General features: G+C 39.4%; 1 protein-coding gene across 3 annotated transcripts in view; it reads left to right on the forward strand.

Annotated features, from left to right (window-relative positions):
- Positions 1–26,377, forward strand: part of LOC105936193 (glucosidase 2 subunit beta) — a 222,567-nt gene that overhangs the window by 10,751 nt on the left and 185,439 nt on the right. For all 3 annotated transcript variants that reach the window (XM_012876905.3, XM_012876912.3, XM_021323747.2), the window contains exons 6-7: positions 8,368–8,497; positions 19,973–20,039. In XM_012876905.3, the coding sequence (XP_012732359.1) occupies positions 8,368–8,497; positions 19,973–20,039 (197 nt within the window). The remainder of the gene's footprint in view (positions 1–8,367; positions 8,498–19,972; positions 20,040–26,377) is intronic.

The following is a 26,377-nucleotide window of genomic DNA, read 5'->3' on the forward strand; positions in this document are numbered from 1 at the left end:
ATATATGCATCAAAGCTTACTTTTGCGAATGCGACATTGCAACCTTTAATATTGCAAAGATCGCTGCAGCTCTCTATCTGTCTGTCTGTCTAATTTGTTTCTTTTTACAGTTAATTTTAAATGTGTATAAAGGTGCTCTAAGAAATGACCAATTCAGGCTTGACTTTCCAGTAGGACACTCAAAGATCTGATTGTTTTCCCATCTCAGAATTATTCATGCGCCGGCACATTTAGATTTTAATTTTTCCTCACTCAATCATAAAGTTTGTGGGACAGGACCTGAGACATGCATCTCTCAAGAGATAATAACACAAGGTAAAGTGAGTATAAATATGGAAGTTTGTTTCACATTTTAATTAAAAAAATGACATGTTAAAAATTAGTTATTCCCTTTTCCATAATCAGCTGGAATTTATTTATTTTTTTTGGCATTACAGCAATCAAACCCCAAATCCTATAATTGCTGAGTAGTTTTTTGGATGTTTCCACTGATCTGTTGATTATTTATGATGAGCTCCAAGTCTTTGAGGCTGGAAGGCCTCCTTGCCAACACCCTAATCTTAAGCTCCTGCCACATTTTTACTATATGATTCAAGCAATGACTCTGGCTTGGCCACAGCAAAATGTTAATATCCCTTCCAAGCCAATGAAACTTGTTAGTAAAATTAAAAGATTACTTTAAATCTATACCAGTGGCAAGTGCTATTGGGTTGCAAAAACAACACCACTCTTCAGTGTGGATGCTAAAGTTAGCTAACTTTTTAGCTAACTACATTGAGGTGTTCAATAGAGGAAGCACAAAAGATGTAAAAAGGTATTTAATCGGAAACTGTGTTTTTTTTTATTAAATATTTGTAGTTCATCTAGGGTGCTACAGAGTGAGGGAGAGCAATACTTTTAGCAGATAACAAGAAGGCTAAACATAAAAGAAAAATTGCTCCATTTTATTTTTCAGTCTTTTGATCTTAATAGAATATTCTTTAGTCTTCAATACTGGCAACCTTTTGAACATCCCAGTTAAAAGGAGGACTTATGTTTTCTAAAACATACACATGTAATAACCGAGCTAATTGCTAATATAAGATGCCAAAGATGTTTAGCAGCATGTTTAAAAATTCAACCTGTCATTTAAATATATTTTTCCATATGTTTTGAAATAAAGAGGTAAAATCAAGGTTTATGTTGAGTTATCTAACTACTGACCGCTTTGTAAGGAAGGCTAGAGGAAAATATTTTGTATGCTGCTTGGTATATCTTCTTACATAGCAGCTCTTATAGGAGCTGTTATGTAAGAAGATATATCTTAGAAATCGGAATTGGTTACAATCGATACTGCCAGACAAGAGCTTTAGAAATACTTATGATTGGAAATCGGCTGAATTGCAAATGCAGAAAATGTATATTTTTTTTCTTTTGTGGGTCATTAAATAGTGTTGAAGAATTATTCATGTGGTGTGTTTAATTTTTACACTTGCATCACATTTAAGCTAATGCATAAATTAGCCAGATTTGGATAGTAGGGCAGTAGAACGACAAGGGAAATCCTACAAACCCTAAAATGTGCCGTCTGCTGTTAATTTGTCGCATCCTCGTGAAGATTCTGTTTGTTGTTGTTGTTCTTTGCACGTCGGATTAACATTTCCCCTCACTCGTGTGCACTGCCACATTGTAACTGCACTGTTATCACCTGGCTAGCTGGCTAACACGCTCGAGGAACGGGGGGACGTCGAGGTTAATTTTCTCTCAGATGTGCCGGATCCTGAGGATTTCTCCTTGGAGCGAGCAGCTTGTGCTCTGCGGTGCTGTTTTAGTATGCATGTTCACAGCACCTGCTGCTACATACGCCTGTTGTACAGTCAGAGCCGGCTTAAAACACAAGCCTTACTTTTCTTTTTTTGCTTCCTTTTCGAGGTTCGTCTTTCCTCTTGATTAGATATGTTTTTCTGGTCATTAATCTGTGCATAGTACAGTTCATTGTACGCTATTGTTTCTGAGAATTCATTGCCTTACACCAACAAAGCAGTGTGTGTGTATGTATGTATGTGTGCACAAACAGCAAAATAATGAACTTGCTTGGGCATCCGGTCATTACTAGTAATATTATAAAAATTAACAATATTGCATAATTCCATAATAATAAGAGTTATCTTTATATAAGAGCTGCATACAGGCATATTGTGACAAAAAATTAATATTTATTTCGGCCCATTAAAAAAATGTAGCGCACTGAACTTTCATCCCGAGATGGTCAGGTCATGACTGTGGAAAAAAAGACTGTGACACAAAGACAGCCGGACGTGGTCTTTCACAAAAGGTGCTGCATTTCATAAATACTCTAACCTACACAGCATGATAAAAAATGGTCAGACAGTAGCGTTATTATGTTCAAGGAGATGCAATTTACTTTCAACATGACACTCTAGCGATCAGAAATGTATATATTTTTTTTTATTGTACAACCTATTTCAGTTTCAGTGTTTGGCAATGTGTCCATCTTCCATTTTTCTGTCATTCTCAAAGTATTTCGGGTTAAAAAGAAATTCAGCAGTTTGACAAGATGAACAGAGCGACTATTAAATGGCCTGTATCATACTACAATCTACTTTTTTGAGCTTTTAACCATGTCATGATGCTTTGCCTTCATCAAAATCATACCAAAAGTGGTATTTTGCTTGATTCATGTACGTCTGAGTAATCCTTATAAATTCTGCTCTCTGAGCACGTTGATTACCCGCCCCCCCTCCAGGAAGTGTCTACATGTACCGCACCGCCCGGGCTTAGTAAAGAACACCCCCAACGAGTGGTGATGTGAGGCAGAGCGCGATCATTTCTGCTTAAATTTTGAGATAAGGTGGCTCTTTTAGCACCTAATCTGGACAGCAACCGCTCTTTTTTTCATAGCATGCTACTGTGGCTGTAGGGCGACCCCACATGGGGAGAGGCGGCGTAGCAGTGAAGGCAAGAGTCTTTCTTCCAGGTTGGAAAAATAGCACCAGAAAACAGCTAATATTTCATAACAAATGAATACTTCATAGTTCCAAAGGCAACATTTCCTCCTATATTTGCCTGTAGTTGACTTTGGAAAGCTTAAAAAAAGCATGATATGAAACCTTTAAAGTTGTTTTTGTTGTTTGCCTATGGGTACCTGAATATTGTCTAGTTTGTGTTGAGGCTTTTGGTATCTCTGATTTTAGGATGTTTCCATTCTGCCATTTCAAGAGATTCATACAACATCTTCTCTCCCATCACTAAGGGGCCAAGTCTCCCTTATATATTTAATTAGCATAGTAGGTTTGTTTCGGCCTTGCTGCCACATGCCCGAGTCCATTTTCTTTGTTTGAATGTGGGTCTTCTTTAGAGTCTATTATCTGGTATCTTTAAGAAAAACTGAACTTGGACTGAAAAATATTGTAAGACCATCTTAAAGTATAACACACACGTTTGTCAGTGCTAGCATTCATCATATCTAACTTATAGTACAAGGATGACACGGAATAAATTTCTGCAGCAGTTTGTTTACTTTTTTTTATTTACATTCAACCCTTACAAAATTGAGTCTAATGAGATCTAAATGTGCCCTTAAGGTGGTGTTAATGTGAATGCATCTTAATAAATTAGAGCATTGTCTAACGCTTTCATTTATTTCAGATATTTTATTATAAATACTATCACTTACGTCAGTAAGTGGAAATTGTATGTTATATGGATTCACTACATGCCCAGTGATATGTTTCAAGAGACTGCCAGCTGACTCGGTCGCATATTAATGGAAAGTTTTGTGGAAGGAGAAGAGGAGACAGGGTTAACTGCAGCTATGAGGTTTGTGGAGCAAAGCCCATTCAAGTCTTTGAGGGAGACTCAGAAGATGTAGATAGGAGCTGTGGTCAGTCTCTTGTTCTGCTGGAACTGCCACATTCCTCGTGTTAGTCCACAACCAGAGACAACATCTGAAGCATTTTTCCTGAGCCACGGAGAAGTGTCACTGGATTGCTGCTTGTCCAATGGAAGTACATTTTTCTATTTCATTTGGAAATCAAGGTCAAGGACTAACCTTACATACTCTGCAGCGCATGGATGTACTTTTCAGTAGATTGACATTTTGGTACAAAACACTGCTTTTTATTGGTCTTGGGTAATTTTGCAATAATCACCCAAATGAACATACCCTAACATTTGAAACATGATTCTGTAGCATATTGAGTATATTTAATGAGTTTAACACTTTTTAAAATTGAATTACTATCATACAGTCTTTAATTATATTTTTATGTTTATCGTAATGAACCTGTGCTTGATGTGTTATTGTCTTCTAGGATCAACAGAAAGAGCTTTATCAGTTGTCAGGGACTGTAAATTTTAAATCGGTCAATACGATTTGAGTATTGATCTTCCTTCTTCATTTATTAAGAGACAAAAGCAATATTCATTCGCTGCCACTTCAGAACCCGTTCTTTGGACGGCGAAGGACTCGTCGTCGCTGCAGCATATTTTACAGCTCTGTGACTCTGTAAGGATTACCCTGGATGCTTGTGCTTTAAAATGCATGGTTTAGAAACCCCCCAGTTTCAAGGTGTTTCTAAGCATTTCACTGAACAGTTTTTGGTGTTAAAGGGTGTTTCTCTTGCTAAACACGTTGCTTGAGATGAAACGTTGAGGAGGAAAAAGGTCTGATCGATAAATGTGATGTGACTGAAGGAAGCTCATTGTCTGCCACTTTAAGTACACACAAACTCAGAATCTTTTTTTTCTACACAGCAGACCTTCTTTGTTATTGTCCCCCTCTCCCCCCTCAAGTTTTTTTTTTTTTTTTCTACTCGCTGAATGGCAGATTGAGGCTTAAGTGTCACCCAGTGCTTCCAGCATTTTTGCACTTTGTGATCGTCGTCTCTCCTGATATGGCAGGGTTAGCTTAGGGTCATTGTGTTGGAAACCTTATACAATGACTCAAAAGTGAACTCTTCCCGCTGTTTGTCTGAGGCTTCAGGACATTTCTTCTATTGTCAAATTCGTTTAACCAAATTTCAGTCCTTTTATTTAATATAGCCTGTGCAAAGAAAAGAAAAAAAGTTGGTAAATAGAAACTGGGTTTCTGTGACTTGTTCACTTATTAACTCTCTATATATTCCAATCTCAGTAGAACATCTTCAAGCATGAAATATGATGGGGAGAAAATGCTAGTTTTGATATATTTTCCAAATTTGTCAAATTGTGTTAGTTTTCAGACAAATGTTTAGTCTGTTATTAGGTTTTAGTTGTTGTTGCAACAAAACAACTAATTGTGCAAGAGCTTGATTGTATACACAGAAGCCTTTGGAGCCTGATTTGTATTGGGTTGTTTATAGGAATTTCCTTTTTCCGGGTTCCTTGCATTTTAGTTTTGTTCTTCAGAAGTAGAAATCTTCTAGTGCTCCGGTAATAGAGCCCATAAATCACTGCCGCAGACTGAAGGTACCCGAGCAAACGGCGTGGCCTAGAAAGGTAGTCATCCCTGGCTGAAACCCCCAGAATCCATCAGTGCATCACGAGAGTCTCTGAGGAGAGGGTGGAAGGCAGAGTCGACACAAAAACACTCGCGCGGACACAGATTCGCAGCAAGGAAGCGGCTCCTCTCTGATGCAAATTGCTCTGTTACAGAGAGTGATGATAGGTTGTGCTTGGGTGTTATCAGCCACCAGTCTGATGGAGCTGATTTAATGAGTCCACGATGCTGTTGAATATCTGTTTTTTTGGTAAATAAACAGGTTATCTGTGGTCAGGATGATAACAAGGAGAAATGAGGCAGGAAGAAATTGCAGGCGGTTGCCGAACTGTGACTTTGCACGGCAACCTAACTTTTTTAGAATTAAGGTTATGAAAGCCCCAATCATCTCGCAGTTTTACCATCACTTACTCGCCATAAGTTGCCAAAATAGCTGAACTCCTCCGCTTCAAACAGAGGCTGATTCTCCTTCTCCCAACAGCACAGTCGCCTCAGATTTAAAGGAGCTGATGCTCAGCCCAGCTGCTTCGCGTTGGTGCTGAAGATTATTATTTAAAGATCCTTATAGAACCACTTCACCCCTTCATCTGCAAAAAGCAAATGTTAGACTTTAGGATTTCCAAACCAGACATATCGCTCTCCAAAATTCTGATTTTCTTTTACTTTTTTGCATGTTTTGGTGAAACTGTTGTGATAGACCTACAGTACATAGCAAAGGATTCGGAAGTTGAAGGAAAGTGATTCCTTTTTTTTATTATTAATTTAGGCATGCAGTTTGAATCCATCATCTTTAAGCTTTCCACATACTCCATGACAGATGAGAAAGTTGTTCTTGTTGTCGGGTGGCAAGAACATGAAGGACGACAAGATTATGGAAATTTGGCAGACATAGCAGGAAAAGAGGAGGGGGGACAAAATGTTTGACCCTTGTTATTATTTGCAATCAGTGAAGATTGATTGGGGGCGGCGGGGGAGCTTGGATGATTTATAGGGAAAAAATAGCAAGTGAGCGGAAGTGGCAAGCTCGACCGCTTAAACCACCAGCGTTGAACGGGCTACAGTGTTTAGTTCGACACGTTGGATGAAACGTTTCCGCCTTTCCAACGTAAGCACACCCATCCAAATTCTGACCAATCGCAGAACAGTAGTCAGACGGCCTGCGTGAACAAAGTTCAGAACCAGAGCAGGTCTACAAGAACTAAAATTACGTCATGTGCTGGGGGAGCGAGAACCAATTCCTTGCTTTTCGCAGAGTGTGTTGCAGCCTTTACTTTGGTGTGCCTAAATAAAGTCCAGTGCAATATGATCAGTCCATCATGAACAAATGAGAAGGCCATGACACAACTGGAAACCCAATAAGACATGAGACTGGGCAAGAAGAACATTAATCAGGAAGCACCAAATGAGCCCAATGTATCTCTGGAGGAGCTGCAGAGGTCAGTAGCTTAGGTGGAAGAATTTGACAGCAGGGCCATTAGTACTTTTCAACTCAACAAATCTAGACATTATGCGAGAGTGGGAAGAAGATCGCCATTTCTGAATGAAAGCCATCTGGTAAACATGGAAAGAACAATGCTCTGATCAGGTATCCCAAACTGAAATTGATGGCCTGGAATGCAGAAATGCTAGAGATTGTAGAAAACTAACACTTCACATGACCCTGAATACACCATACCCACAAGGCAAAGCTGGCTTTTCAACTAATTTCAGTGAGAGGCGTTTCAACAAAGGAGTGAATCAGGGGCGGCGGATAGACATGTACGCCTCCCTCTCCAGGTTTCTTTTTTTCGTAAAAACTTCTTTTTACTTCAACAAATATTCACTACTTTGTGAAATCCCAGTGAAATACACTGAAGTTTGCGGTGCTAACACTGGAAAAATACGTACAAAGTAAAAGGACTAGGATTACCATTTGCGAGACTCGTCGAATGGTGCGCTTGAGTTCAGTTATTGCAGAATCACTGTTTTTTTTTTAAGTTTCAACTTGTAAGATTAAGCATGTGAACAAAGCCGTATTCTCACCAAGTTTAGGAAGAACTAAATGCTGTATCTGTGAGGTTTGACTTTGCTGTTTTTCTTGAACAAAGAACACAAACTGGAGATGCATGTTTGTTAATATGGGTGACTGAATGGCTTCTGGGCTGTTGCCCTGCAGCGAGAAGGTCCTGGGTTCAATCCCCTTTCTGCATATTCTTCAACGTTCTCCCTGTGCGTTTATGGGTTCCTCCCAGGTACTCAGTTGAAAAACATGGGGTTACGGTTAATTGAGCTTTCTAAAGTAGGTGGGTTTATATGGTTGTTTGTGTTGCCCTGTGATGGACCAAGATGTACCCCGCCTCTTGTCCCGTGACGTCTGGAGGTAGGCGCTCGCTACCCTGCATGGAGGAGCAGATAATGGATGGTAGTACGATTTCCGTGTATGTGCAATGTTTTATAAACAGCCTATAATGGGTCCATGATGTTCTGTTTTTAACAACCACATTCAGCCTGATAAAATATCTCTGTGGAATGAGTACAGCATTTCCATTGTGACTTTGCCTCTTATTCTGAAAACAACAGAACAAAAACGTACCAGAAAGAAGCAGGGTCTGCTTTTAAAAAGAACATGCGTATCTTTTATTTCAGACACACCCGGAGAAGGTCGCTATTTAAATTTCTTCGTTTAGAAGAATTCAAAGCACCTAGGTTGAACGCCTTGCCTTGCCCGCTCCGGTTTTATGCTGTTAACCCTGAATATAGTACGACTAAAGGGCCGTGCGTGTTGGCAAGGACTCATACAGTTCTGGCACAAGTATGCAAAAAAAAAAAAAAAAAAAAAATCACAAAGGGCTTAAATTCTAACAATGAAGGTTTGATCTAATCACGTTTGCCTTGTTGTCTCTCTGCAGGCTCAGCTCAGAGAGCTTCAGCGGGCGGCCGAAGATCTGCAGATCAAATTAGAGGAGCACAGGAGGAGGAAACACGAGGCTGACCGACTCAAAGAGCAAACATTAAAGGCTCTGAAAGCTGGGGATAAAGGTAAGAGTCCGTCTATTTTTAGAACCCACTTCGAGACGTTTGCTCGTTTCGCAGAATTGTTCCGGTTTACATAGTTGGGCCGTCATTTTGGCTACAGGGAAGCTTCCATTTCATGTCCACTCAGCCTTCCTGGGGCAAACGTAAACAGGCTGAGCAGCTCGGGTCAGGTTGTTGAACATCGGGGGGGGGGGGATGGAAAGGTTAAGTGCAGATTCCTCTGCAGTGGAAATTAATTGACTTGGAGAAAGATTGCTGAACAGCTGCAAACTGCATTCCCTCCGCTCTCCTTTTACGTACCGCAGACCTTCAGAGAGACGTTGCATATGAGTCACAGGAAAATTCCCTTATCGCTGCAAGCACAAGCTGGCTTGGCATTTAAGCGACGCTCCGACTTGTGCATGTGTCGGTGCAGAAAGTTGTGGGGATGGGAACCGGGTTCTATCATCTCATGAAGTGAAGGATTTACACTCATTAAATGTGTGCAGGGATGCAAACAGTCTCCAATTTTTTTGGTTTTCAGAGACATAAATACTCAAGATTCACACTTATGCCATTGATAGCAAAGCCTTTTTGACATCAAGTGTAGAACAATCTCATGTCCTTATGGTTTCATTTCAGTGCATTTCAGAAAGCATTTAGGGATGAGGGAATAATGATGCCTTGAAATGTTGTCCGTTTTTTAAAAGCCTCTGTGATGCTTTATTGTCAGCTGATTTTTCTCATCGAAAGAAGTTTTGAGTGCAAATCACGCTCATTAAATTGTCAGTTCCTTTGGGCAGCACACATCCATCATGCTTCCCACTGTGCAGGCTGACCTTTCCTGACCGCGACAGACCCGCTCCCCACACACCCATCATCCCGGAGTCTGTCATCTTTTACTTCCATTACAGCTCATCTTCAGGGTGTAACAAGCATCAGTTTTAATTTGTGTGCTCGAGATGGCTTGTCTTGTTCATCTTGCCCATCCATCTGGAGCATTAGCAGAGATTTCTAATGTCAAACGTGTTTCTGGTCGAGATGCTGGAGGTAATTTTTATTTCATTTATCCTCAGATCCAAACAACTTCATATTAAAAAATCTCCAGACGGTAATGCTTTTAAATCCAGACATCCTTAAATTCAATCTCCTGGGGTGTTTATTGGCTCTGTATTGTATAAGAAAAAAAAAAGACTGCTTTTAGCCATATGGCTGCATGTTTTGCCCATATCTTCTGTGTATTTATATTTATGAAGTTGTTAATCTTGTATACATCAGAAGGTTCATTTTTATTTATTATTCACATTTAGTTCAGTTGCTAAATCTAAACTTTGACTGTTGAGAGGTGAGGGTTGAAGACTCAGGCTGCATCCAGAAGGGTCTAATGGGTAAGGACTCTTCAGCCAAAGGGAAAGTGCATCAGCCATCGCCATGATAATGCGGTCCGAGTAGTGCAGTCACTAAAGAAGGAGGTAGGAAAGGGAGCCTGTATGCTTCGTATCATAGCTCCTTTAGAATAGGGAGCTCACGATGTACCGTACTGGCGTTAGGGAATTTTAGGAAATCCCACAATCCTTTGCGTGTCATGACTTCTAAGCACAGCCCACCTCACGGAAATTAATGACAATGTCCAGATACAAGAGAGCGTGCACTTTGTAGTTTTTTTTTTTCGGAAAGGTGTAGGCCAGGATATGACTCGGATCATCCATGTGTGTTACCGTCACGTATGACTTAAAGGCTGTCCAAAATTGGCACAGCAGTCCGAAGCTCCTTTCCTACCCACGATAGAGTTTTTACTGTTGACCCTTTGGAGTCTTTGGCAAGATTCCAGAGATGAAAAATGGAAACCCTAGAAACCCATTTAATATGGGATTTAAATGACATGTCCTTGGTGTAAGTCAAAACTTACACCAAGATTAAAGTGATTGATTAATATGTTTGTCTATTCTGGTGGGTGAAGTGTGAGGCACCAGAATTGAGAAAGACTCCTGGAAAGCTGTTGAAACGTTTTCAGAAAGAACTGAGCGAAAGTCCAGTTGCCTACGATTTAGGCGTGTTTGACCCGGATAACTGAGAATTTCCACAGGCATAAATAAGTTTCTTTTTGAAATTCTCTGGTCCACAGATGACAACTTCTATCATGTCTGAATTTAAAAGCAGAAATCTAGAATCATCCAGATTATTATGTCTTCTAGACATGCATGTAGTAAATCTGACTGGTTAGATTAACCAGGATTTATGTATAAATAAATCTTAGTATTATCAGCATTACAGTGGAAATTAATCCAATGCCGTCTGCTACTTTTACCAATTGGAAGCATATATATATATATAGTAAAGAGATTGGCCCAAGGACTGAACCCTGTAGTACTCCACAAGTCCATTATCTGAGGCCATGAGAATATCATTAGTGACCTTCAGTGCTATGATGAGCTCTGAAACCTGACTGAAACTCTTCAAATTGGTCATTACTTTGTAAGTGTTCACATACTTGATTAGCAACTACTTTCTCAAGAATTTTAGATAAGAAAAGAAGATTAGATATAGGTCTGTGATTTATATAGTCATCTTGATCAAGAGAGGGTTACTTAAAGGCATACTATGCAACATTTTTCAGTTAATTAATGTGTTCCATACCGTTTTGAAAGATTAAATGAGTCATTTCAGGTCGAACAAAGGTTTTCTCGGCCGCCCTGGGGGTCTGTGGGGAAAATACCGCACTTGCAATTGCAAGAGCTCACGGCCCGCACACACAGAAGTCTTGCTTTACAGCAAGAACTCCTTACAACAAAGAACCGTGTGTTAACGTCAAATAAACATGCAAGCATATCGAGTTTTATTATTATTATTATTATTTTTTTTATGTTGGCGAGACGCTACCGCGGCAGCTTGGCGAGGCGGTGGCGGTAGCGTCTCGCCAACATAAAAAAAAAAATAATAAAAAAAAAATAAATATATAATAATAATAAAACTGGCGAGGCGGCGGCGGCCGTGGCCGCGGCTTGGTAAGGCGGCGGCGGCGGCGGCGGCCTCACCAAGATAGCGCTGCGGGAAGCTTGATGTTCATACCTTCACTGTGTTAGTCATTGTTTGTACTGCCGTTTTTTCCACTTTTCGTTGCGTTCGCCTGTCTGCTAAGCTGAAAACAACCGCGTCTGGCTTGATGGAGAAACCAGAACAGCTGAGCATCTTTACGACAGTGCACTTTTACTGTCGCCCTCTGGGGGGAGCCTCGCTGGAAAATCAACCCCGGTTGCATAGTATACCTTTAAGTAAAAGTTTGATAACAGCTACTTTAAAAGCTTTTGGTACATATCTGTTTACTAAGGATAGATTAATCATATATAAAATGGGGGCATTAATCAAAGGGAATACGTCCTTAAATAATTTCCACAGTAAAATTAGCCAAGATATACAAAGGAGCATGGAGACAAAGAAAGATGTTGGCATCAGGCCTGATACCCAATATTATGTTGTTATGTTGGAGACTGATCCAACCATTTATGTAAATGAGTGCTAGGAAGTGAAGCGCTCTAAAGTTTGCTTTAGCATCAGTCTATTGTTTAACTGGGAAGCTTTTAGCTTCCCATGCTATTAGGCTTACTTTCTTTTAGTGGAGATTAAGTAATCAATTCTAATTTATATCAGCTGATTATGTGGGTTTTATGTAATTTGGCAAATGCATGTCCCTGAGCGTTCTTTTGGAGCCACCTGAGAAAAAATAAATGCATTTCAATTAAGAGTTGCTTCATTGCTATAAAGAAAAACAATTCTTGCGATTTTTTTATTTGATTTAAATGTCTCTTGGATCTCTCAAAAAGCTCCACAAAACCCTCTCTATCTTGCAATGTTGCAAATCCCTGACTCTATAGCTCATTACATTCGTCTTTTTGTTTTACATCACCCTATATACAGCCCATACAAAACAGTTGCCTGCAAATACACCTTAAGTTCTATACAGGAATGACAGAACACGTATTGTTTGTGGAACGTGTTTTCGATCTCTTTATGACCTTAATAGCCTGCATCAAAATGGGAATGAAAAGCCTGAAGAACAAGCAGCTGAGCCTGCAAGTGGAAGGAAACACGCTGCAGTTTTACCACTGCTGTCGCTCAGACTTCTCTCCAGGGCTTCATGTGCAGTTATTGAGATGTTTGAAACGACCAGGTTATATGTACCCTCCAAGAAAATTAGTTTGTTGTGGCGTGACGTGTGCAGTGCATTCAAAAGAAATAGAACAATGGAGAGCTGAGGGTATCAGAGCTGACAGAACAGCAATATAACCTTTTTTTTAAGGAACTTCAGTTTGGGTAATAAGACAGATTCATTATACATTATTTGCCCATTTACGGATTTTTTACATTTGTTGTTTTTTTTTTTTTTTTGTCACACTTAAATGTTTCAGATCATCAAAAAAAAAAAGTCACCGCAGCCCCTTTGGCTAAACCAAAAAATAAAATACTAAAAACATTATTTTTTTTTTTTTTTAAAGTTGAGTTCAATTTCGTTTGCCACACTCAGGTCTCGTGTTGCAAATAGGACTGCACCTATACCGCAAATGTATAGTCATCTCAATGTCAGTGTTTGCAATATTCATATCCGAAGGACTGATTCAAGTGCAGTTGTTGTTGGCTAATCGGTTCCAAGTATTCTGAACTTGCATTTTATATGCTAATGTGATATCTACCCATTTGGACAGAGTCCTGCTGCAGCAGAGGCTCACAACAGACGCAGATGTCCTTGCTAGGGGTCCCATGGTGATGGAAGCACAGATGAGAAAGAGAGAGGGGGGGGGAAAAAAAAAGAAAATGGGCACAATATTATCATCATCCCCAGATTTTCCAATATTGTGCAGCCCTAGTTTAAAAAGTTTGGGAACCCCTAGTCACAGCGCCATTATCAACAAATGGAGACAACAAATTTCGAACGGCGGAGAAACTTTCAGCAGTGGCTGGCCGACCAAATTTACTCTGAAATCACACTGGCAACTCAGTCAGGAGGTCGGAAAAGAACCTAGAACAACATCTAAAACGCTGCAGACCCAACTTGCCTCAGTTCAGGTCAGTGGTTATGATTTACCATTAAGAAAGACTTGGCAAAAATGGCATTCGTGGGTGAGTTATCTCTCTAATAACCACAGCTTACCTAAGATGACATAAAGGCCAGCCTTTGTTCACACCTAAATCTCTCACTCACTCAAAAACAAAAAAAGAAAAAAAAGAAATTAGTGTGGGAGCATCCAACCAAAGTTAGGTTTTATACCAGCTTGAGATGCTATGGTTTGGCCATAAACAGGCCATTTCTGCTCTAACACTCTCTAGTATGGATGAATTAAAGCAATACTGCAAATAAGGGAGGGCCTAAAGTCTTTCACAGCAACATGAACACTCATTAGCAATTATCAGAATGGCTTAACGGCTGCCAACGGTGGCAAAAAACAACTTTTAGGGGGAATTTTTAGGGGGATTTAAGATATGTGTTTGTGTTGGATGCTTGCACTGCAAAAGGGAACTAAAAGTAAGTAAAATCTTCTTGAAATTAGTGTATTTTTCCTTGATTTGAGCAGCTAAATAAAACTATTTGCCAATGGAATAAGAATTTTTGCACTTAAGATAAGAACAATTAATCTCCATCATCTTATTTCAAGTGCAGGATATCTAATTATCTTATTTTAGGGGTACACCTACTAATATCATTGACAAAGAGTCTTATTTAGCTGCTCAAATGAAGGAAAAATACGCAATTTAAAGAAAAATGTACTTAGTTTTAGTTCCCTTTTTGCAGTGTGATTCCTTTTTAATAAATTAAATCATTATTTCAAAGCTTCCATTTAAATATCCTCAGTTTCCCTTTATCTGCTTTTTAAAGAGATTTAATTTGAAACATCTTAGTGTCACAAAAATCAACGTTTAGTCATTTAACAAAATATCTTTTGAGAAATAATGACAAACAAATCTTCATTGGATAACCAACACTTGCTAACAAGAAAAATGCTCCCCTGCAGTAAACTGTAGGTTTTCCTGTTAATACCGGGGGGGTGTAGGGGGGGGGGGGGCAGTGCAGTTACACCCCTTATAATGACACAGTATATGCTCAGAGCCACACAGCTTCCAAGCTCATGCATATAAAAGCATTCTTCTGTAATCCACCTGGCTTAAGTGGTTTACAAACCAACCATTTTGCAAACAACATTTCTGCTCTTGTCACATTAACTTAGATTGACATGGCTTTGGCCGTGGGACTTCTCGTTTGCATTTGTTTGCATGCAGAATTAGAAATATCTGCATGCAAATTAGGGCCGCACAAGATGTAAAAATACGTAACGAACTATGAAATACCAATGCATGAAACGCACAAAGGGACTGCATTAATTCAAAATATGTCGGGCTGTTATATATGAAAGGTAAAGCAAGTTAATTTTAAGTAACAAGGCAATTACAAGAACCACGTGTTTACGCCCTGGATCCCCGGACGAGTGTGGCTGGTACTTGTTAACTTTCAGGAGCTGGAAGCTGGAACTCTGAATGCTTCTTGCATACCAAGAGATTTTTCATGATTCAGTTTGTCAAAAATCTCTTAATGAATAGTAAATCGATACCGTTTAATACTGATCTAGTGTATAACTGTATCGTCCACTCACCGTCACCCCAAATTTCCCCATTACAGGACAATAAAGGTATTTCTTGTCTTATATTATCTTAAGATGACAATACCAGGATTTGTCGGGCTCAAAGTGTAATAGAGTATGGTTCAGAATCCAGACCTTAACCCCACTGAGAGTCTTTGGGATGTGCTGGAGATGGTTTTGCTCAAGGGTCAGGCTCTCCCATCATCAATACAAGATTTTGGTGTAAAATTAATGCAACACTGGATGAAAATAAATCTCGTGACAATGCAGAAGCTTACCGAGACAATGCTACACAGCGAATGTTTGCTGCAGCTAACGGAGGCCCAAAGAAAATACTAGAGCGTGTGACCTTTACTTTTGGTGGCAAACTTTTTTTTTTTTTTTTGTCCAGGCAGTGTTTATATACATGTAATGTATGATAAATTTGAACAAATGAAATCTAATCGTTTTGTTGTCACTGGCTGTAATCTTCTCTCGACAAGCCTCTCAGTTTCCTCCAGAGTAAATTGTTTTACAATTAGCTTTGTTTTGTTGCTCTTCTCATCTCTGTAAAAAAAAAAAAAAAAAAAAAAAAAACGAACTCGTAGAATATTGGTTTGTGTAAAAATGTTCCCTACAGTCGTGTAGGGAATTTTCCGGTAGACTGGCTAAACAACACAAAGTGTAAACACAATCTTTAAAACTGTTAAACTTAAAATTGCTTGGTTGTTTATTTTTAACAGTCATATTTTGCCACAGTGTTTTTCTGAATATGCTGGATGGTCTGAGTCATCCTCCTGCTGTAAGCCCCTCGATGGTAGACATGACATTTAAGTTAAAGCACTCATTCCAGGCTTCTTCTTCTTGTTTATGTCGTCTCCTGTTTTCAGTGAAGTAAAAAGCTCGGTACAGAACATGCAGCCTTTTGATCTGTTTCCATTTCTCTGCCTTTTTTTTTTCCCATGGAAGGAGGTAATTTTCTTCCCTCAAATGTTGCTTCTGGTGTATAAAAGACTGCAAAATATGTGTTTTCTGTGCCGGGAGTTCATAGCCCACAATGGCAAAAAAAACAAAAAAAAAAAACAAACAAAAAAACCCCGCTTTGAGTGGATAACATTGTCTGTAGGCTAGCCATAGATCTGCAGACTCCCGCTGATATGTTCCATTTTCTCTGTTCTTGATGTGTCTCTATTTTACGGGAACGCTCCGATATCACCAGGGCAACATGGGTGGATGACTGATGGTGTCCATTAGCAAACATAGTCTCCTATATGTGCCATTGGCCTAAAGATCGCAATGTCTTCAACCACCTCCTCCTCTTTTTTTTCTTTTAAACCACTCTCCAGCTCTTCTTTATTCTTCTCTTTCGCCCCCATCATCCTCTTACCTTTCACCCGCCCCCTCCTCTGCCAGAAACCTCTCCATCACCCCCTCCCCCCCGTACTCCTTTCCCCCAACTCTTCATCTATCCTTCTTATGGTTGTTTTTCATCGCCACAACGTCGCGGTTAAGAGAGGGATGAGACCATTTTCCTTCCCTCTGCACTCTAATCTCTTTGAGAGGCGGAGACCAGAGCATGGGCTGAAAATATTGAGTATTAGGTTGAAAATGGAGAGCAATTCAAGCAAAGAATGGGCCACTAATATTATAGACGCTGTATGTATTTAGGGATAATATTATCAAATTTTCTTCTTATTTTTTTTTCTTTTTCTTCGTGTGTTAAGTAGAGTCAACATTAGAGTTGCAGAAACTGAAGAGCAATATTGTATGAGGTCAAGATATTTTGGAAAATCTTTTTAATTAAAAAAAAAACTTTTACACACCGTAGATTTTTTTCAATTCAGTTTAGCTATGTGTATTGATGTCAAGCAGAATGACAACAAATGTCATCCCGTGATAGTTTACAAGTAGGTCCAATTTAGAATCCAATTCATTCCCAAATAATCCGATAATTTAGTAAGATCCGGTTGTTTACAGTCCAATTCACTTTCAGTTATATAACACTTTAAATAAAGTCTGTTAATCATATTAATTTAATTCAATCTAATTCAAAAATACTTTATTAATCCCAAAGGGAAATTAAATGCTAGTTTAACTCATGGGGGTTTCATCAACGAGTTTTTGTAGATGGTGATGGCTGCAGGCAGGAAGGATCTCCTGTAGCGATCTGTCTAGGACTGTACCATAATTCAATAACAATGTATATCGATGTTAGAAAAAAAAAAGGATCAATAAAAAGTTCAATAGAATAACAGTTTTCCTTCTTTTTGCATGCTAGCCTATCATGCTGGTTGCAGTGACGTCTTATCAGCAGCAAGCATGTAGCGACAGTGGAGAGGAACCACTTCCTTTTAACAGGACAAAGCAGCCATGTGCCTGGACCGAATACAAGTACATCTGTAGAAGAGCTGTGATAAGATTCAGTTTTTTTTAAATTGATTCGAAGATGAAAGGTGAACGTTATCGTGAATGAGCTCTTTGTAAAACTTCCTCTTGCATTAACTGATGTGCAGTGAAATTATTTTGTCAGTGGCATCGCCTGCTGTTTGGGATGGGAACTGGAGTGAGTTAGCCAAAACGGCATGTTTAAAATGTTTTCTAGGACCTCGCCATTCGACCCCTCTTCTTTCCACATTGATCACGTGGCTCTACTGAAGAAAATCATGAATGATCGTGTTGTGTGGCAAACATAGTGTTTACTCGGGCACAGTTATTTGTGCACAAAGAAAAAAACAAACAGCATGTTTTGCCACTAAACACCACTCAGAAAAAAATTAAAGGAAGACTTTGAAAACGCATCAGATCTCAGTTGGAAAAAATATTCTGCTGGATATCCATATTGAGACTCAACCAAACCATGCCACATCATTTTATGAAAATGAAAATTATCCACAGAGGGCTTAATCGGAAGTAACGAGAAAGTGAAACTGAAAAAGAAAAACGATGCGACAGGCCGGTCGAAATTGCTGGAATGTCATTACAGCAACTCAAATCTGTGAAAAGAACAGGACTCCAGTGCCGAACCTGCCGGTTCCGCTGCTTTCTGGCAGGTTCCCGTCAAGCTCCATGGTGCCAGGCAGTGAGCACTGGGCCTACTAGAGGACTCTCTGTTTCTAATGGATTGGTCAGAGACATTCTCACCTGTGGCCCGCTGGAGGTCTCTTTGTAGGGCTCTGTCTGTACTCATCCTATTCCTCTTTGCACAAAGGAGCAGGTACCGGTCCTGCTGATGGGTTAAGGACCTCTGACGGTCCTGTCCAGGTCGAACCAATTCACAACAAATACCAAGCGAAGCAATTACCAACACTTTGTTCATCCCTGCAGGGGTAATTTAACTTTCACAGCAGCAAAGAGTGTAAAAGGTGCACATCTTGGAAGACAATTTAAAGGAAATAATTAATAAAAACAAACCTAACCCCTATTATTTATAATAAAGTTCCAACAACTTGAACACTGTATATATAGAAACTTTCTACATATACAGTGTTCAAGTTATTGCCAATAAATATATGTTTTTCTCGCTTGAAAGTGAGAAAAACATATATTTATTGGCAGTATTGTACTTTTCTAAGTTTTTATTGTAGAGTCTCATTGCTGCTGGGAGGAAGGAGCCTCTGAAGTGTTCAGCCCTGCGCTGTGGCAGCCTTAGCCTGCTACTGAAGAAGCTGTTCACCACTGATCTACAGAGAGAAGATATGAAGCTATCGGCAGCGATGGCCCAACTAATGGACCCCTCCAGGAAAGCGACCCTGTTAAACACAGTCACACTTGTTCAAGTTTAACTTTTATAAGAGAGAAATTGAAGAGAAGAGGCTTTTAACTGGAAGATCTTCCTCTTGGAAGCGCTGACAAACTTGAAGTCGGTTTAAAACATAAAGGACAATAACTCCTTTCACTTAACATGAAGGTTTGCATATGTATGTAAGAAGGAGACTAAATAGTTTTTGTATTTCAATAAAAACAAGCTACAATTGCAGAAATATGATAATAAAGAAATACAGAAGTCCGGCTTGTAACAAATGGACGGGATATTTGTCGTTCAAGAGCCACTGCACTGGTGAGAGAACTGCAGGACGCGTCATCGCTTCCTGTCTTGCAAGGTTTCTATGTTAGTTTAGCCAGGGAAGGATTCTTAAAACTTCTTCTAATCCCTTTTTTATGTTTTTATGTTTTGCGCGCGCGCTGCTTAAGCTCTCTGCTCCGCACACGGTGTGGAAAAGAAATGCTAATTTCACAATTAGCTGTTCTGTCATTAGTACGGAAAGGTAATTGCAGCGGATGTGCAATTAGCATTATGTAAAGTGCTTTTCCCCAGACGTAGGGGCCAATCAGCGTGCCCCTTTTTACCTTCCCTATTCTGTAAGCGATTCTGAAGATGCTCAGCTCCAAACACCAGCGAACTTCCTGCTCTGCCTTCCTCTCCAGCGAGTGCGATTCACAAAACTGAATCGGTTGGGGTCACATGCTTTGCCGGGGTAGGAGGGTTCAGGAAGTTTCTTTTTGCCTCTCCTTTTCATTTGCCTGCGAATATGAACGGAGAGAAGAGGGAAATCACTGTCATAGCAGCCGTTGCGGCACAAAGCCTCCTGATTGCATTTTGGACCCTGACACGCTTTTTTTTTTTTCCTACAGGGAAAGCAAATGTTCCTGCACAGCATGACTGACTCATTGCCTGATTTTCCTCTCTCTACCCTTGCTGCTCATACTTTTTAAATCCAGCTTTAGTTCTCTTCTCTTTTTTTTTTTTTCTTCTGTCTCCATGCCTCTTAAGTTTTTATTGGGATTGATTAAGACAGTTATGAGCAATTGGAAATGATAAAAAGTTGCTTCTTAAATATCATGATCTGGTGCCTGCTGTATGGAACTTCTGATATGTAATTTTTCTCTCCAGGTTTGAGACATCAGAACAGCACGGTGTCGCACCTTTTCCAACTGCTGGACAGCAATAAAGACGGCAGGTGAGTCATAAGCTGATCAGAGGCAGGCCGAAGGTTTTTAAAAGCCCTGGAACAAAAACTCATTTAGGGCCGCTGCTCTCTATCAAGCCCGTCATTCCCCAGCCATCCCGGAAGCATTATAATGCTCTTTTCTACTGTTAAATCTTGATTGCTTTTACATTGTTTGTCTTAAGCAGCAATCCTGTTTTTTGTGTCGATGAAAACAAGTAGACTATATGCACACCCTATATCCTATAAGTCATCTGTACAAAAACTGTTTTCCAGCAATCAGATCAGTCAGTTTGCACGGTTTAATAAAGTTATGTGTCCATACAGTTTGCTTCAACATATAAAAAAAACATTTCTTTTCTATAGCGAATTTAAAAGCTTTGAAACATGGCTAAAAAAAAAAAAAAAAAAAAATTTGGAACACTGTCTTCCTTGTTGTATTATGAATTAAATGTGTTCAGACTAAGTTCAATTTCACAAACCACATGATGCCTGCCAATCAATTACCTAAGGAAAGCCTGTGTGACAGCATGAAATAGGCTAAAAGATCTCAAAAGCCAAGCATCATAGGCTAACCCAAAGAAATCCAAGTATATACAAGAAACTAGGTTATTGTAATTTATTAGGCGTTTCAGTTAACTGAAACACTACTTTTTTGTTCTATTTTCTATCTACATTTTATTACTACTTGCTTTTATTCTGTTTTATTTTGCTATATTTTAATCATGTAAAGCACTTTGCATTGTCCTTGTACTGAATTGTGCTATATAAATAAATTTGCCTTGCCTTGCCTTGCCTAGGCTGCCTCACTTCAGCAGACCAGTCAGAAACTTCCCAGGAGTGGCCGGCCAACCTAAATTACTTCAAAAGCACATTGGCAACTGATCCAAGAGGGTCACTAAAGAACTCTGAACAACATATAGATCACTGCAGGCCTCGCTTAACTCTATTAAGATCAGCGTTCGTGATTCCACAGCAAGAAAGAGATTTTTCCAAAATGGCATACATGGGAGAGACCAAACACATTGCTGACCCAAACGGTCAGCAATGTGTTTGTTCTGTGAGTGATTTGACCCTTTCTGCGTAGTTAAAACCAATAAAACTGGCCTTCAGTTCAAGACTTTAGGCTAAAGTGCACTTTGAATGCAGTTTTCTAACAAAATCAACGTCCTCAAGGGACAAATACCTTTTCACAGCACCATGTGTGACTTTAGATTATTTAAAATATTCATAAGCCCTGTTTACAGTGAATCACTACACTGGAAGCACTTTGTTTTGTCCATTCCATTGTCATGTTTTATTCACATATATTATTTGTTAGCTTCCAATTCACACCATGAAAGTGTGAATTGGAAGCTTACATCCCTTTGATCATTGTCGTTCAGCTGCTTAGGTGATGTGTAGCTCAGACTGGCTTTAGATGGTGGTCAATCAATGTTAAAAACCTTTTGTACTCTTTTTAACTGAGTTTTTATGATCTTAGATGTGATGACAAAAAGTATTTCAATTGTAATGAAGTTCTGTAGAGATATCCTGGAATATATATTCGGCTACGTGGTGCAGGAAAAATGTTTTTACACTAAAGGGATCGTCAGCTTGGAGGACACGGGTGTTATTTTTACACTTATTTTTACTTTTATCTGTAGTCAATGGAAAAAGGCTTTTTTCATTTTATTTAGTTGGCTGTGAAATACAATACTAGGGAAATTCTTGAAAAATTTTGCTTTTCATCTCCTGCTGCAATGTTGAATTATTTATTTTATTTTTTTGGCAACAGTGGGGGGGGGGGGGGGGTAAAAATGAACAAGGTTGATGGTTTCAATGCTTTTGTATGTTTCAGTGATAGTTTTATAACTGGTAGCCTAATAAAAGCTGTGCAGTGTTTTAAAAGGTGTGTTTACTTTCCGCTTGTGTAGAAAATTATAATTTTTTTCTAAATATCAGGTAGGATACAAAATGTATATTTCAAATTCTGACAAGTCATTAGAGTCTGAAGGAACAAAGTGTGATAAAATCAATGCTTAAAAACCCTTCTAATAATAGATGTCCACAGAATGTTTTTTTTTTCATGGTTATCTCAGGTCAGCAACTTCATTTATTTTCTTTAAACTCTGAAATATGGTCAATGGACTGAATTTATGTTGTTTTCCAGTCACACTGACCACTTGAAGCACTTCAAGCGCTTTTACACAATCGCACACATTCATTCACCTATACATGGATCGGTAGGCAACTTTGGGTTAAATCCCTTGCCAAGGGGCACATCGACATGTGACAGGGAAGCTGGAATAGAACCCACAACCTTTTGATTATTTAACTTTTCATCTCTTCAGCTTCATTCTGACATCAGTAGACACCTTCATATAGTAATCTTCTCACCTTTCCCTTTTAAGCCACATTTTGTGAAAACAGAAAGCAATGTTTGCTGTGCACACACCAGTTCTCTGTGGATGCTTCAGCTTCCTCCCACATTAAACCCCCCCAAAAACCTGTTAGGTTATTTAGTTATGCTAAATTGCCCTTAGGTACAGTATGACTGTGTGCATGCATGCTGTATTCTGTATCCTGTATCTCTCTGTGTTGACTTGTGATGGACTAGTGACTTGGCCAAGGTCTACCCCGCCTCTCTGCCAATCACTGCTGGAGGTATAGAGTTGGTATAGACAACTGAAGGATGGATGAATGGAAGCGTGAAGCTTTATAAGGTTTACTGATGCATCATTTGGTCGAAATATATTGAGAAGCCCCACCAATTTTATGAATTGTTCTGTTGCAATCACCTCTATGGTCATTGGCCATATTGTTGCACAATCCAGCACCTAGACATCCAGACTGCTTCTACAAACATTTGTGAGTTTCTCTCAAAGCACAGTGAATTCCAGTGTGGTACCATGATGGGATGCCACCCGTGCTGTATGTTCATTTTTAAAATTTCCTCACTATTTAGCATTCTACAGCCAACAGCCTGCGCTAGCAAAACAAAGCCTCAACAAGTGGGAACAGTAACTCCACCAACGAGTGGTTGGCCACTACATCACAGAGCCGGATCATGCTGAGAAGCCCAGTGTACAGGATTCTCCAACTGTCTGCAGACTCAAGACCTCCAACTTTCATTTGTATGAAAGATGAGCAAAACGGCAGCGCATACAGAACTTCATGTTGTCATGGCTGAGCTTCTGTATTCAAACTTTACGTCACTAAACGTAATGCAAAGCATCAGAAACAGCGGTATGAGGCTGACCGCCACTGGACTTTAGAGCAGTGAAAACCTGTTCCCCAAACATCTTGAATCAGATGTTCAAAAACACTTCCCTCTCATATTTTAAGGCATATGTACATTGTTCAAGTAAGAGTGTCTCTTAAACTATTTGTTTGAACACGGTTTTGCTGTTTCCACCTGAGCAGTATACATTTATTTGCTTGGTATGATCTTCATTCTTTTTTATGCAGCACGGCCCAGTATCTTGTTCATGTCTGTACCAAAAAGTCTTATTAGGGACATGTCCATCAGGCTTCCCAAGGCCTTGGAAGTCAGGACATGTCCCTTCCTCCATTTTTTTTATTTCCTAGATTCCCAGAGGACATGCATGATTGATCCTATGGAAGTTATACACCCGCGGCAGTTTATGGATGAGCTGCGGTACATCTTATTTAATCTCAGGGGTGTAAGATATACTCTGTACATGCATTTATAGTTTTGTTTTGCCTTCTTGTTAGAAGACAGGGAAGTGTACAGTCTGACATATTGTATTCTATTGGTCATCCCTTAAAACAAAGCATATCCTTCTGTCAGACATTTCTCTGGGTTAGCGTACAGTATACTCAGGTTATTGCACCCTTCAGTGAAGCTGATTTTAGCAAAATCTCTTCCATCCCCGACAAGTGGCAGAGATAGTCGCCCTGCTCTTTTTAAGGTGTTAATCATGTTACAGATTTGGAGATATTTAAAGAAATCTTGCTAAGGCATTCCGTATTACAGTCTTAGATCTATAAAGGATCTGCTTCGGCCTTTCTCAAATAAATGAAGAAGCTGAGTATAGGCAGTGTTCTTTTCAGATTGAGAGAATTAATTTTCCAATTAAAAGTGGCACCAATAAAAAGATTATTGTACTGAATCTACCAAATTTCTTACATCTTGCCAGGCCTGTATTGTAAATGACATACATTCTAGGCATCGGACGTTCTAAGCAAAACTATCAAAACACTTTAGATGGTTTTTATGCTACCAACTCTTTGGGACTTGTTTGACGATGGAATAGAATAAATGGAATTAGAGTGAAGACCGTGAGCCATGAAATCAAATATCGTGAGCCATCAAATATTCATAGTGTTTATGGATAGAAAAACCTACTTCCATGAAAACTTTACTCTTAAATCAAACAGCAGCAAACAGTTTGGTTTTGTCTTTAAGTTGAGATGCTAACAAAAATGTTAGTTACCCGGCAGACACGTTAAACCTGCTGTAACTAAATCTCTATATTTTTTGCTGTTTACGTGTCAGCTGGTGTTAGCACTGTAGCACAGCTAGCTGCTACAGTAAGAAAAAAATCAATGATCTGGTTATTCAGATTTTTGTGAAAGTTTAGGCAGAACATGGTTGAATTCGGTGCACTGAGTAGCTCTTAAAGTTGATGCAGTAAAATGACCGAATAGCTAAAAGTGTATCAACCTCCTGCCAAACACATTTTTTTTCCTGCCTGTCTTGGTAAACAAGCAGTGGTTCCATTACTTGGACCAACAACTTATGGATTGCACCTGGTTGGTGTTAGCTTTTTAGTCTCATTCCAAAAATTAGGTTGACCTAACTTGCAGTCATGATCGGTGTATGCTGCAGGTCGTCTTCCATTAATCAAGCTATGACTGATTCCAGAGGCTAGAATCTGTTTTACCTTTAAGAGATGTGTAGACTGTTGAACAGCAGGAAAACATAGCAAGTGACTTCCTATAACCTTGGCAGTCCTAGTCACGTCTTTTCCTTACAGCAGTCCACACCCTCACATTGCTCTCTTTCCCACAACATGGTTGTAAAAAAACATATCCGTAATGCTTAAGTTAATAGAAAATGGCTTGATATGGTAAACCAAGGGTGCTAAAAAAAAACGTATGCATGTAACGACAATCTCCTCATGCGGCATTTTGCAGCGAGAGAACGACTGTCTATGTACATTAGTACGGTCTTGCAGTTGGACTTTATTCAGCCTCTCTGGCCTCCCTTCACAGCTGAGGAAATCTTTATCAACTCAATCTCCCTCTGCCTGATTTCTTGAGTCTCTCTGAGCTGTGCTTAAGCAAACACATTATCAAGCTGAAATATCTGCACAGTCTACGTTTGAGGACAGCTATTGTCTCAGTCTGCCAGCCAGTGGACGTTCTGAGCTGGCCATCATTATGCACTACATGTAGTGATGTTGATCTGATTAAGGCAGGAAGGGGATTGTATTTTTATACCCTGCATTACAGTTTAGGTCCTGCAACACTCTCCAAAGTGTCAACCTTCGTTAAGTTGCCTCTCTGATAAATGCAATGTCACAAATTATACCTACGCTTGCAGTTGCCAGGCAATTTGTTTCCTCGATTAGCATGCGTGCTGCATTCCTTTCATGTTGTAAAAAAGAAAAAATGCTATTTGTCTGACTTTGTCCCCGATGACACTTAACTAAACGTTCCCCAAATCTTAATATGCTTCATTGGAATTGCTAATTATGTTTAATGCAGATTCACAGATAATTATTCTCTCATTTATACTGTGAACTAATCTCATTTTCGTGTCCATTTAGTCACCAATAATTGCTTCATGACAAAGACCGTAACCATTTATTTTCATAAAGTTTTGAGCACGTTTTAAATCACATAAAGGGATTTCTGCAAAACATCCTCATTATAATCAATAATGAATTTTGATATAAATGAACACAGTATAAATATTTAATTCATATCTTGCACAGGTTGTCTTAAATGGCCCATCTGAAAACGTCCTAAAAAGATGGTTCATTAGGTTGGATTCGTGAAAACATTAAGAGTAGTTGGGATCTCTCCAGCTTTCAGTTTGCCCCCTTTCCTGAGACCCTGGTAAAGCCCCCAGGATCATACAAGTAATTAAACCTCTCTACTGCATACAGGTGGTGATTCTTCAGAGGGTTTCAAGTGACTAAAATCAGCTTCTTCTACAGGGAGGCTTGACTGTGCCTCAGAGATGGGATGATAAGATAAAATATTCCTGATAAGCTCCATCATCTGGGTGAAGCCTGAAGTTGAGCGAGTATTCCTCGATTGGAAGCAGTCTACTTAAGGATTCTAAACAAGCTTGTGTAAATTCTGAGTTATCCGGCTCATGGCAACAGCAAACAGGC

Source organism: Fundulus heteroclitus, chromosome 14 (assembly GCF_011125445.2).
Source record: "Fundulus heteroclitus isolate FHET01 chromosome 14, MU-UCD_Fhet_4.1, whole genome shotgun sequence".
Classification (NCBI taxonomy): domain Eukaryota; kingdom Metazoa; phylum Chordata; class Actinopteri; order Cyprinodontiformes; family Fundulidae; genus Fundulus; species Fundulus heteroclitus.